General features: G+C 40.7%; 1 protein-coding gene across 2 annotated transcripts in view; it reads left to right on the top strand.

The window, feature by feature from the left end:
• The window catches only part of PRKDC (protein kinase, DNA-activated, catalytic subunit), a 214,317-nt gene that overhangs the window by 114,047 nt on the left and 86,074 nt on the right, over positions 1 to 14,196 (top strand). For both annotated transcript variants that reach the window (XM_078441702.2, XM_078441703.2), the window contains 4 exons: positions 8,402 to 8,545; positions 10,065 to 10,216; positions 10,780 to 10,911; positions 12,406 to 12,517. In XM_078441702.2, the coding sequence (XP_078297828.2) occupies positions 8,402 to 8,545; positions 10,065 to 10,216; positions 10,780 to 10,911; positions 12,406 to 12,517 (540 nt within the window). The remainder of the gene's footprint in view (positions 1 to 8,401; positions 8,546 to 10,064; positions 10,217 to 10,779; positions 10,912 to 12,405; positions 12,518 to 14,196) is intronic.

Raw genomic sequence — 14,196 nt, 5'->3', positions numbered from 1 at the left:
TTCATTTCTGGGTTTTCTATTCTGTTCCATTGATCTTTGTGTCTGGTTTTGTACCAGTACCATACTGTGTTAATCACTCTTTCTTTGCAATACAACTTGAAGTCCAAAATTATGATGCGTCTAGCTTTGCTTTTCTTTTTTCCAGATTGTTTTGGCTATTCAGGGACTTTTGTAGTTCCATACAGATTTTAGGATTATTTGTTCTAGCTCTGTGAAGAACGCTGGTGTTATTTTGTTAGGGATTGCACTGAACGTATAGATCACTTTGGGTAGTAACGATATTTTAACACTATTTGTTCTTCCTATCCATGAGCATGGATGGAATGTTTTTCCATTTCTTTGTGTCTTCCTCAGTTTCTTTCATTAAGTTTTATAGTTTTCAGAGTACAGATCTTTTCCCTCTTCGGTTAGGTTTATTCCTGGGTATCTTGTGGGTTTTGGTACAATTGTGAGTGGGGTCAATTGCTTGATTTCTCTTTCTGCAAGTTCATTATTGGTATATAGAAATGTAACCGGTTTCTGCACACTGATTTTGTATCCTGTGACTTTACTGAATTCATTTATCAGTTCTAGCAGTTTTTTTGGTGGAGTCTTTTGTGTTTTCTATGTAGAGTATCATGTCATCTGCAAATAGTGAAAGTTTGGCTTCTTCCTTGGCTGATTTGGATGCCTTTTATTTGTTTGTGTTGTTTGAGTGCTATGGTTAGGACATTCAGTACTATGTTAAATAACAGTGGTCAGAGTAGACATCACTATCTTTTTCCTGAACATAGAGGAAAAGCTCTCAGTTTTTACCCATTGAGGATAATATTAGCTGTGGGTTTTTCATGTATGGCCTTTATTATGTTGATGTATGTTTCCTCTAACTCTACTTTGTTGAGTTTTTGTCATGAATGGATGTTGTACTTTGTCCAGTGCTTTTCTGCATCTATTCAAAGGATCATATGGTTCTTATCCTTCCCTTCATTAATGTGATGTATTACACTGATTGAGTTGTGAAAATTGAACCACCCTTGCAGCCCAGTTATAAATTTCATTTGATTGTGATGAATCACAATTTTATTGTATTGTTGAATTCAGTTTGCTGATATTTTATTGAGTATTTTTGCATCCATGTTTATCAGGGTATTACCTTTTAGTTCTCTTTTTTAATGGAATCTTTTTCTGGTTTCAGTTAAAAATTTCAACTTTTAAACTTACTCATTTATCATACAGATCTTCCTTGACTTATGATGAAGTTATATCCCAATAAACCCAGCATAAGTTGAAGCTATCATAAGTCAAAAATGCATGTAGTACACCTACCTTGCTGAATGAACATCATAGCTTAGCCTCACCTACCTTAAACATGCTCAGAGTGTTTATGTCCATCTGTAGTTGGGTAATATCATCTAACAAAAGCCCATTTTATAATGAGGTGCTGAATATCTCATGTAATTTATTCAGTGCTGTGCTGAAAGTGAAAGCCAGAGTCGATGTATGGGTACAGGATGGTTTTAAGTGTTATCAGTTGCTCCCTCGTGATAGCATAGCTGACAGGGAGCTATGGTGCAGGTGCCGCTGCCCCTGCTCAGTGTCTTGGGGCTATCATCCCACACACTGCTGGCCCAGAAGGTAAAAGTTAAAAGTACAGTTTCTACTGAAAGTGTGCGGCTTTCATGGCATGATTAAGTCCAAAAATCTTAAGTTGAACCATCAGAAGTCAGGTACTGTCTGTAGTTTAATAATAAAGTTTGTGGAGATCGGGGGAAGATGGCGGCATAGGAGGACTCTGGGCTCACCGCGTCCTGCTGATCACTTAGATTCCACCCACACTTGCCTAAATAACCCAGAAAACCGCCAGAAGACCAGCAGAACGGAGTCTCCGGAGCCAGGCGCAGACGAGGCCCACGGAAGAGGGTAGGAAGGGCGGAGAGGCGGTGTGCGCTCCACGGACTGGCGGGAGGGAGCTGGGGCAGAGGGGCGGCCCGCCAGCCAATCAGAGCCCCGGAGTCTGGCTTGCAAAAGTGGAGGGGCCGGACGGAGTGTGTTCCGACAGCAAGAGGGACTTGACATCTGGAAGGTTATAAGCTAACAGCTCTGCTAGGAGAGCAGGAAGGCTGGAGGACAATGGAAGGGAGAGTGGCTGAGCCCCGGGACGAAAGAGCTCAGTTTGGCGGGGAACAAAGGCGCTCGCCAGCGCCATCTCCCTCGCCCATCCCCCTCGCCCGTCCCCCAGCCAAAATCCCAAGGGAACCGGTTCCTGCCAGGGAACTTGCTGGCACCATGCAAACACCCAATGCTGTGCTTCTGCAGATCCATCCCTCCGGAGGGTCTGACTCCCTCCCGGTGCCACAGGGCCCCTCCTGAAACGGATCTCCGAAGGAAAAGCGAGCTGAGCCAGCCCCTCCCGCCCCTGTGCACCTTGCCGATCCACCCCAGCTAATACGCCAGATCCCCAGCACCACAAGCCTGGCAGTGTGCGAGTAGCCCCGACGGGCCACACCACCCCACAGTGAATCCCGCCCCTAGGAGAGGAGGCACACATCAGTCTGACTGTGGCCCCAGCGGTCATCGGGTCTGACTGCGGCCCTACCCACCAACGCAAGTTATTCAAGATAGCACAGGGGAAGTGCCCCACAGTTCTGCACCACTCCAGGGACTATCCAAAATGACGAAACGGAAGAATTCCCCTCAAAAGAATCTCCAGTAAATAACGACAGCTAACAAACTGATCAAAAACGATTTAAACAATATAACAGAAAGTGAATTTAGAATAATAGTCATAAAATTAATCGCTGGGCTTGAAAACAGTATAAAGGACAGCAGAGAATCTATTGCTACAGAGATCAAGGGACTAAGGAACAGCCAGGAGGAGCTTAAAAATGCTATAAAAGAGCTGCAAAATAAAATGGAGACCATCACGGTTCAGATTGAAGAGGCAGAGGAGAGAAGAGGGGAACTAGAAGATAAAATTATGGAAAAGAAGCTGAGAAAAAGAGAGGTAAAAAAATCCAGGAGTATGAGGGGAAAATTAGAGAACGAAGTGATGCACTAAAGAGAATTTACGCATAATTGGTATTCCAGAGGAGGAAGAGAGAGGGAAAGGTGCTGAAGGTGTACTTGAAGAAATAATAGCTGAGAACTTCCCTGATCTGGGGAAGGAAAAAGGCATTGAAATCCAAGAGGCACAGAGAACTCCCTTCAGACGTCACTTGAATCGATCTTCTGTACAACATATCATGGGGAAACTGGCAACATACAAGGATAAAGAGAAAATTCTGAAAGCAGCTAGGGATAAACGTGCTTTAACATATAAAGGGAGACCTATAAGACTCGTGACCGATCTCTCTACTGAAACTTGGCAGGCCAGAAAGGAATGGCAGGAGATCTTCAATGTGATGAACAGAAAAAAATATGCAGCTGAGAATCCTCTATCCAGCAAGTCTGTCATTTAGAATAGAAGGAGAGATAAAGGTCTTCCCAAACAAACAAAAACTGAAGGAATCTGTCACCACTAAACCAGCCCTACAAGAGATCCTAAGGGGGATCCTGTGAGACAAAGTACCAGAGACATCGCTACAAGCATGAAACCTACAGACATCACAATGACTCTAAACCCATATCTTTCTATAATAACACTGAATGTAAATGGACTCAATGCACCAACGAAGAGACATAGGGTATCAGAATGGATGAACAAACAAGACCCATCTATTTGCTGTCTATGAGAGACTCATTTTAGACCTCAGGACACCTTCCGATTGAGAGTGAGGGAATGGAGAACTATTTATCGTGCCACTGGAAGTCAGAAGAAAGCTGGAGTAGCCATACTTATATCCGGCAAACTAGACTTTAAATTAAAGGCTGTAACAAGAGATGAAGAAGGGCATTATATAATAATTACAGGGTCTATCCATCAGGAAGAGCTAACAATTATAAATGTCTATGTGCCGAATACAGGAGCCCCCAAATATATAAAACAATTACTCATAATCATAAGCAACCTTATTGATAAGGATGTGGTAATTGCAGGGGACTTTAACACCCCACTTACAGAAATGGATAGATCATCTGGACACACGGTCAATAAAGAAACAAGGGCCCTGAATGATACATTGGATCAGATGGACTTGATAGTTATATTTAGAACTCTGCATCCCAAAGCAACAGAATATACTTTCTTCTCGAGTGCACATGGAACATTCTCCAAGATAGATCCAATACTGGGTCACAAAACAGCCCTTCATAAGTATACAAGAATTGAAATCATATCAAGCATACTTTCAGACCGCAACGCTATGAAGCTTGAAATCAACCACAGGAAAAAGTCTGGAAAACCTCCAAAAGCATGGAGGTTAAAGAACACCCTACTAAAGAATGAGTGGGTCAACCAGGCAATTAGAGAAGAAATTAAAAAATATATGGAAACAAACGAAAATGAAAATACAACAATCCAAACACTTTGGGATGCAGCGAAGGCAGTCCTTAGAGGAAAATACATTGCAATCCAGGCCTATCTCAAGAAACAAGAAAAATCCCAAATACAAAATCTAACAGCACACCTAAAGGAAACAGAAGCAGAACAGCAAAGGCAGCCTAAACCCAGCAGAAGAAGAGAAATAATAAAGATCAGAGCAGAAATAAAGAATATAGAATCTAAAAAAACTGTAGAGTAGATTGACGAAACCAAGAGTTGGTTTTTTGAAAAAATAAACAAAATTGATAAACCTCTAGCCAGGCTTCTCAAAAAGAAAAGGGAGATGATCCAAATAGATAAAATCATGAATGAAAATGGAATTATTTCAACCAATCCCTCAGACATACAAGCAATTATCAGGGAATACTATGAAAAATTATATGCCAACAAACTGGACAACCTGGAAGAAATGGACAAATTCCTAAACACCCACACGCTTCCAAAACTCAATCAGGAGGAAATAGAAAGCTTGAACAGACCCATAACCAGCAAAGAAATTGAATCAGTCATCAAAAATCTCCCAACAAATTAAAGCAGAGATAATACCTATCCTTCTCAAGCTGTTCCAAAAAATAGAAAGGGAAGGAAAACTTCCAGACTCATTCTATGAAGCCTTATTACTTTGATTCCTAAACCAGACAGAGAGCCAGTAAAAAAAGAGAACTACAGGCCAATATCCCTGATGAATATGGATGTAGAAATTCTCAATAAGATACTAGCAAATCGAATTCAACAGCATGTAAAAAGAATTCTTCACCATGATCAAGTGAGATTCATTCCTGGGATGCAGGGCTGGTTCAACATTCGCAAATCAATCAATGTGATACATCAATTAATAAAAGAACCATATGATCCTGTCAATCGATGCAGAAAAGGCCTTTGACAAAATCCAGCACCCTTTCTTAATAAAAACCCTCGAGAAAGTTGGGATAGAAGGAACATACTTAAAGATCATCAAAGCCATTTATGAAAAGCCCACAGCTAACATCATCCTCAATGGGGAAAAACTGAGAGCTTTTTCCCTGAGATCGGGAAGACGACAGGGATGCCCACTCTCACCCCTGTTGTTTAACATAGTGTTGGAAGTTCTAGCATCAGCAATCAGACAACAAAAGGAAATCAAAGGCATCAAAATTGGCAAAGATGAAATCAAGCTTTCACATTTTGCAGATGACATGATATTATACATGGAAAATCTGATAGACTCCACCAGAAGTCTGCTAGAACTGATACATGAATTTAGCAAAGTTGCAGGATACAAAATCAATGTACAGAAATCAGTTGCATTCTTATACACTAATAATGAAGCAACAGAAAGACAAATAAAGAAACTGATCCCATTCACAATGGCACCAAGAAGTATAAAATACCTAGGAATAAATCTAACCAAAGATGTACAAGATCTGTATGCTGAAAACTATAGAAAGCTTATGAAGGTAATTGAAGAAGATATAAAGAAATGGAAAAACATTCCGTGCTCATGGATTGGAAGAATAAATATTGTCAAAATATCAATACTACCCAAAGCACTCTACACTTTCAATGCAATCCCAATCAAAATTGCACCAGCATTCTTCTCGAAACTAGAACAAGCAATCCTAAAATTCATATGGAACCACAAAAGGCCCCAAATAGCCAAAGTAATTTTGAAGAAGAAGACCAAAGCAGGAGGCATCACAATCCTAGACTTTAGCGTCTACTACAAAGCTGTAGTCATCAAGACAGCATGGTATTGGCACAAAAAGAGACACATAGACCAATGGAATAGAATAGATACCCCAGAACTAGACCCACAAACGTATGTCCAACTAATCTTTGACAAAGCAGGAAAGAACATCCAATGGAAAAAAGACAGTCTCTTTAACAAATGGTGCTGGGAGAACTGGACAGCAACATGCAGAAGGTTGAAACTAGACCACTTTCTCACACCATTCACAAAAATAAACTCAAAATGGATGAAGGACCTGAATGTGAGACAGGAAACCATCAAAACCCTAGAGGAGAAAGCAGGAAAAGACCTCTCTGACCTCAGCCGTAGCAATTTCTTACTTGACACATCCCGAAAGGCAAGGGAATTAAAAGCAAAAATGAACTACTGGGACCTTATGAAGATAAAAAGCTTCTACACAGCAAAGGAAACAACCAACAAAACTAAAAGGCAACCAACGGAATGGGAAAAGATATTTGCAAATGACATATCGGACAAAGGGCTAGTATCCAAAATCTATAAAGAGCTCACCCAACTCCACACCCAAAAAACAAATAACCCAGTGAAGAAATGGGCAGAAAACATGAATAGACACTTCTCTAAAGAAGACATCCGGATGGCCAACAGGCACATGAAAGGATGCTCAACGTTGCTCCTCATCAGGGAAATAACAAATCAAAACCACACTCAGATATCACCTCACACCAGTCAGAGTGGCTAAAATGAACAAATCAGGAGACTATAGATGCTGGCGAGGATGTGGAGAAACGGGAACCCTCTTGCACTGTTGGTGGGAATGCAAATTGGTGCAGCCGCTCTGGAAAGCAGTGTGGAGGTTCCTCACAAAATTAAAAATAGACCTACCCTATGACCCAGCAATAGCACTGCTAGGAATTTACCCAAGGGATACAGGAGTACTGATGCATAGGGGCACTTGTACCCCAATGTTTATAGCAGCACTTTCAACAATAGCCAAATTATGGAAAGAGCCTAAATGTCCATCAACTGATGAATGGATAAAGAAATTGTGGTTTATATACACAATGGAGTACTACGTGGCAATGAGAAAGAATGAAATATGGCCCTTTGTAGCAACATGGATGGAACTGGAGAGTGTGATGCTAAGTGAAATAAGCCATACAGAGAAAGACAGATTCCATATGTTTTCACTCATATGTGGATCCTGAGAAACTTAACAGAAGACCATGGGGGAGGGGAAGGAAAAAAAAAAGAGGTTAGAGTGGGAGAGAGCCAAAGCATAAGAGACTCTTAAAAACTGAGAACAAACTGAGGGTTGATGGGGGGTTGGAGGGAGGGGAGGGTGGGTGATGGGTATTGAGGAGGGCACCTTTTGTGATGAGTTCTGGGTGTTGTATGGAAACCAATTTGACAATAAATTTCATATATTGAAAAAAAATAAAAAATTAAAAAAATTTAAAAAAGAAAAAAATAAAACTATACAACAACAAAAAAAATAACGAAGTTTGTGTTTGTAATTTGTAAATAAATCAATACATACATGGAGAGTGTTCGAACTTTTCTTTACTTATGGGGTGTATAAACAAAGATTTGAGACCACACAGATTTAAGCTGTGAGAGTAGTCCCTGAGGAAACATATTTAATAAAAACAAAGTGGCGAAGGTTAAGAAGATAGGTAGCTTGAATTGTATCTTAATCTGTTCATTTGCATCAAAATAGCATTCTTGTGCAATTTCTAAAATAAACTAAATTGAATTTAGAATATGGGTACATTTTCTTTAGATTTCAGAGGTCTTGAGAAAATGAAGTCAATAACACAATAACTTCTATAATATAAGAAATGAAAGAACATCAGCCACATGCGTCTACCTAATTTTTATATTCTCGTTTTTCATATACTCTATGCATTTGCATAAAATAACAGTTCTCTAGAGCTGCATATTATTCAGATAGGATAAGATTGATAAAGAGTACTTTCATTTTGATTTTTAAGAGCATAGTTATATCAGGTTTTCAACAAAGAAAATATCAGAAGTCCATTTGCCTTGTATTGTGGTTTCAAGGACCCATGAGGAGAGAATTCAACAGAGAATCTGATCTGATGAAGCAGGGTAATTGTTGGAATTTACATCTGTTTTGGATTTAGGTCAAGTCATAATATTAAATTTTAGCTGATGGAGGATATGTTCCTAAATTAATAATTTGGTTATTCAAAATAATTTTTTTGCTGTTTGACTTTTAAATTCTCTTCCAGGTCTTCCGCCCTTATGCGAAGTATTGGCTCAGCCCCTTGCTGCAGCTGGTGGTTTCTGAAAACAATGGAGGAGAAGGAATTCACTACATGGTGGTCGAGATAGTAGTGACTCTTCTTTCGTGGACAGGAATAGCTACTCCTGTGGTAAGAATGGACACGTCTTTTATGGAGTGGTATGTCAGTCTCTTGCTGATACCATAAACAAATTGATGACAGATAATCCAAGCTCCTCTTAATGACTTAAGAGTCACCATTTTTAACATTAATTGTCATATTGCTGTGGTCCTATTATACCAAATGGCTTCATACTGCTTCAGGTCTGTTTTCTTAGATTTCTGATTTCTTAGATTTCTTTCGATAATGCCTCTGACTTTGCTCTTATTTTTAAGCTATCAGGTATTTATTTTGTTTGTTGCTTTTATTTGCTAGGATCTTGGAAACTAGACTAATGATTTCTTAAAAATAAGTGTGAAATAAATGTCAGTAGACCCTGAATATTAGGTCTTGAAAACTTCTGTTGTAACTAAAGTCTGTGGATGTTTTGGCATTTGTTTTGCCAGCTTACTTATTTCCCTAGTATTGACATGGACCCATTAATGGTTGAAATTGCCAAAAAAGTAACCACCAGGTGAATGATACTGTGTCACCCTGAGGCAGTCTCGTGGCTTCCACCAGTACAGATTTGTGTGCTCTGGAGCTTTGCCATTCACATAAAAACATTAGCACTAATAAGGTACAAGAGTTTTCATGTAGTAATATTCTGAGAACTTTCCTTACTAAACATAATATATGGACATAGAGCTTTTACATGCATTTGTATCTGGATGTGCCTATCTTATTTCACAGTAAACCAAATTTAGATTTCTTAGCTTTAAGGTGATAAATGTTTTCATGTTATTAAGCAGAGTAAAATTGTTTTAGTATTTAGTTTAACTTAGGAACCATTGGGAAAGATTGAGTTAAATGTCAGGTGCATGGTTGAGTTTGAGAGAGCCAAACTGCCGGGTGTCAGAATAGCTGCATAAAGCAACGAGTCAAAGTAAGAATCAAGTGAAGCCTTTTGTCACTTGCGGTAGAGGCTAAAGCCAGAGGAAGTGGACTCCCCTTGTCCATTTCCCCCATGGAACATTGCAGCTTAGTCTGGTCGAGGGTCAGATGGTTTAGCACAGATCCGAGGGTCATCTCACTGTTGAGGGACCCCTGAATTAAAGGCTCCAGCAGTTTTATGAGACCATAAAAGGAGTCAGAAGAAAAGTGTTTTCACAGTTGCCCTTCCTCTTATAAGGAGCTCTCAGCAGAGACGCCTGGAGAAGATGAAGAGAAATGAAGGTGCCGGGGGTTACGAGTGCAAATATGTGACAAGCATGACCAGTCTGGGGGGTGGAGGGTGGATGGCTAAGGGTCTGACTGTATCTACCCTTGGAGACTGCAGAGCCCTGGCTCTGTTTCAGCCTGGTGCCAGAGGGTAGCTTGTCCATCCATAAGGCCTGCCAGCAAAGCCTTTGTCATTGCCTGTGGTTGTCCTTGAAAAATCACACATAGTTTTACACCAGAAGCCTCAGTATACTGGCAGGTTTCTTTTATAAATGGACTGTTGGATTAAAAAAATGTTTTTCCAGAGTGGAATGCTACATATTAATACAGAATTTCTATACCTTTTTAGGGGGTCCCTAAAGATGAAGTGTTAGCAAATCGATTGCTTCATTTCCTAATGAAACATGTTTTTCATCAAAAAAGAGCTGTGTTTAGACATAACCTTGAAATTATAAAAACCCTTGTTGAATGCTGGAAGGATTGTTTATCTGTCCCTTACAGGTACAAATTTACTACATTTTGCAGTATTGCTTAGACATTTTTAAAATGTAGCATGTTGTAAATGGTGATTACAGTGAAGTTTAATTACTTGAAATGATAGAAGGAATATAATTTGAAATTGAATCATTTGTAAGGGTACAATATTGCTGCTAGTACAATCCTAGCCTCCAAAGTTTGACGAAGCACCTCTGTGCGGGTCATTGCCTCCAGGTGGCCTGCTCCGTCTCCCAGCTCACCTCTGGCCCAGCAGACACTGGGCATATGGGGTACACTCTGCCCTTCATCGTCCCAGCGCAGGGGTGAACTGTCGGACTGCGCAGCCTGAGGCAAGCTATAACTTTCCAAAGGTTTCAGAATCAACTAACAGAGAATTGGGGCAAATAGTTAGATCGTAAGAAATACAGACTTGCTAGAATAACTTGAATGTATACAAACAGGGTATTAGGAAGAAGGGTGTTAGTCGTGGGGAAAGATAAAGTATTTCTCACCCTGCAAATTATCTTCTTGCTGTGCTTATTTTATTATATGATAATCTGTACTTGTCCTTTATGCTTATGTTTCAGGTTAATATTTGAAAAGTTTTCCAGTAAAGATCCTAATTCCAAAGACAATTCAGTAGGAATTCAATTATTAGGCATTATAATGGCCAATAACTTGCCCCCCTATGACCCAAAATGTGGCATAGAGAGCATAAAGTGAGTATCAAGGGAGTTTTTGCTTTGCTTCTTTTTTAGATTAAAGTATATGTGAATTGGATTGATGGACTGGAGCATGGTCTAATTTTTTCTTAAGTTTATTCATTTTGAGAGAGTGCATGTGCAAGTATGAGAGGGGCAAAGAGATAAGGAAAGAGAGAGAGAATCCCAAACAGGCTCCAGGCTCCACACTGTCAGCGCAGAGCCTGATGTGGGACTCAAACCCGTGAACCATGAGCCCGATGTGGGTCTCAAACCCACAAACCATGAGATTGTGACCTGAGCTGGACCCAAGAGTCCGACGTTTAACCAACTGAGCCACCCAGGTGCCCCTAGTTTTTATAAGTTTAAAGACCTAGACCCATGTTAAAAATATTTCTACCAGAATTTAGTAAGTTGGGCTTAGAGGTCTTTTGGGAGAAGAAATATGTTAATGGAATGAATGATGGAAGTTAAGTTTTTCAAAATTAGTATTTTTTTTTCAATTGTGTTTCACCAAATGGGTGTTAGGTATTTTCTTTCTTATTTTCTACAACTGCATTTTCAGCATTTGCCCCCAAACCAGCATGAGCTCTGTGGGACCATTCACGACAGGATCATGGATGGATGCCTGGGTCCTGGTGCTGCCCTGTCGCTGTGCTTTTTGCCTCAGCTACAGCCCCTGCTCCCTCCGTCGGGACCTTTTGTGGGTGGGGGTGAACGCAGCCCGGCGTCTGGAGGGAGGGCGCTAGTGAGCTAATCCTCTACCATCACGGACCGGTACTTCATTGTCCTACTGTGTTAGGAGTTCTGAAAAAGTCAGCATTCACATTATGTGACTCTAGATTTCAGCATGTCCCTTCTGAGCTTTTCCCGTTTCTTTGGAAGTGTCTCACTCCGTCTGGTCGGTCCTCCTGTGTTAGCCTCCTGGCACCAGTTCCTCCATTTGCCTGCTATCATAGACAAACAGGTGGCTCCGTGAAGAGTCCATGGGAAATAGTTTGCTTTTAGATGAGTTACTTTTTTTGAGCTTTGATTCCCCCAGTGACAAGCCTATAGAGCTTCTCTGGAACTGGAGGCTAACGTTCTGTGGCCTACAGAGCCTGGAAGCGTGGACTGGTGCTCACTCTCCTTCTCATTTATTGTCCTCCTCTTGTCACAGCAGTCAAGAGGTGTCAGGAAGTCATGAGGCTTTCAAGGGGTGTCAGTAAGTCATGATCTTGGTTAGTAGCTTTTTTCTCACTGCAGTGTTTTTTATAGTATCCGGCATCGTGTTTTGCTTTGACCACAGCAGTCCTGTGTGATTGAGCTGTGGACTGCCATGTGCCTTCCTGGTCATGATGTCAGAGCCTTAAGTACATCTTGATATATGTTTTCACACAAATAATTTGGATCATGTTCTATGTTCAGTATTTTCTCAATTTATGCTCTTAATACGGCATGAGGAGCAAAGTTGTTATATTTTTATGTCAACAGAATGTATTATGTGATGCATATTTTCTGTATTTGTTACAGATACTTCCAAGCTTTGGTCAGTAACATGTCTTTCGTAAAATATAAAGAGGTGTATGCAGCAGCCGCAGAAGTTCTAGGACTTATTCTTCAATATGTTACCAAGAAAGAAAATGTAAGTGTGTTATACAATTTTAAATAAATAGTGCTTTTTCAGTTTTGATTTTTTCTAACACTTGTTATTTATATCCTCTATACTGTAACAAACCAGAGTGGGCATTCTGCATTTATTAATACTTGGCTTTTTCCTAGCGTATATAGTGCTCAATTTTTTTTTAAGAGGACATGGGATTTTTAAAACACTTGGAAACTTGGTAAACATTTAAAGATGGGTAACTTACTTATATTGTGAAAGCCAGGAAAGGATTATTTAACCAGCTTTCATTCCTCTGAAAGTAGTGTCAGGGTTTCTTTTGAAGCAAATTATTCTGGTGGATACTTGCTATGGTTAGGGCTATGTTAACTAATAAAATACTCCATTTCCAATCTGGGACGTAATATAGTTATCAGACAGGACAGGGCACTTGTGGGAGCCTTTCTCAGTCTTGGGAGCCCTGCCCACTTTCCAGGATTGTTAGAAGAACCCAACTGAATCTTTCAGTGCAGTGTAAGTTCAAAGTACTACAGGTCTCCATAGAATGTAATTATTACAGATGTATGTAAATTACATGTTCTAACTTACTTGAAAGTAGGGTAGTGGAGTGATGCTTCCTGCTACACTGCTGTTCTCCTGTGGTTGGTTAGTGAGGGGCTGTGTGTTTTGGAGCCTCCAAAACCGCTGTCACTCATTGTGATGAGCCCTTCTTGCCAGGTCTCATTGCAGTGACACAGTTGATCATTCCTCCTGATTCCCTTTGTCACTGCTTCTAGGACACTCTCTTGGCTCTCTTCCTATTCTCCTGGCTGTTTCCCTTCCTTAGCTTCATGTTTCCCGGCTACCTCTCCAGCTCTGATGTTGGTCCTCTTCTTCCTTGCTCCCCTGCCAACCATCTAGCCTCCTGGCTTTGAAAACTGCCTATGTGTTCATGATTCCCAACTTCCTATCTCCAGTCCACATCCTCTCCTGAAAGAAAAGGTGGAGAGTGGAGAGTGGGCTACTTTCACTGTCTGAGTGGATGAGGAGTAAAGGGTTAGGGAAGTTGGGAGGTCCCGAGGGCACCCAGAGTACCCCAACACAGTGTATTGGGCCCCTGCCCATTTTGACAATTAGGTATCTATTTGGGTTTAAATTTTTTTTCTAATGCTTATTTACTTATTTTTGAGAGAGATGGAGACAGAATGTGCATGGGTTAGGGGCAGAGAGAGAGGGAGAAACAGAATCCGAAGCCCGCTCCAGGCTCCGAGCTCTCAGCACAGAGCCTGACGTGTGGCTCGATCTCACGAACTGTGAGATCACCGCCTGAGCTGAAGTCGGAAGCTCAACCAACTGAGCCACCCAGGCACCTCAGGTATCTATTTGGGTTTAAAAGAAAATTAAATGAAGGGAAATAGACCCACTTGGGGAGGTCAGTCTTCGCTTATAATTTATTTTAGGAATTACCAGCTATTTTTGTAAAATAATTTTTTTTTTGAGAGACTGTGCGCAAGTGGGGAGGGGCAGAGAGAGAGAATCTTAAGCAGGCTCTACACTGTCAGTGCAGAGCCTGACATGCAGGGTTCAATCTCAGCGACCCTGAGATCACGACCTGAGCCAAAATCAAGAGTTGTACACTTAACTGACTGAGCCACCCAGGCACGCTTAAAAATTTTAAATTCCGAATTACCTTATTTTTACATGATTCTCATATCCTTAGA

This window comes from Panthera onca, chromosome F2, assembly GCF_046562875.1.
Source record: "Panthera onca isolate mPanOnc1 chromosome F2, mPanOnc1 haplotype 2, whole genome shotgun sequence".
Taxonomy (NCBI): Eukaryota; Metazoa; Chordata; class Mammalia; order Carnivora; family Felidae; genus Panthera; species Panthera onca.
The sequence above is the reverse complement of the archived record's forward strand: the minus strand, read 5'-3'. Positions and strand labels throughout refer to the sequence as shown.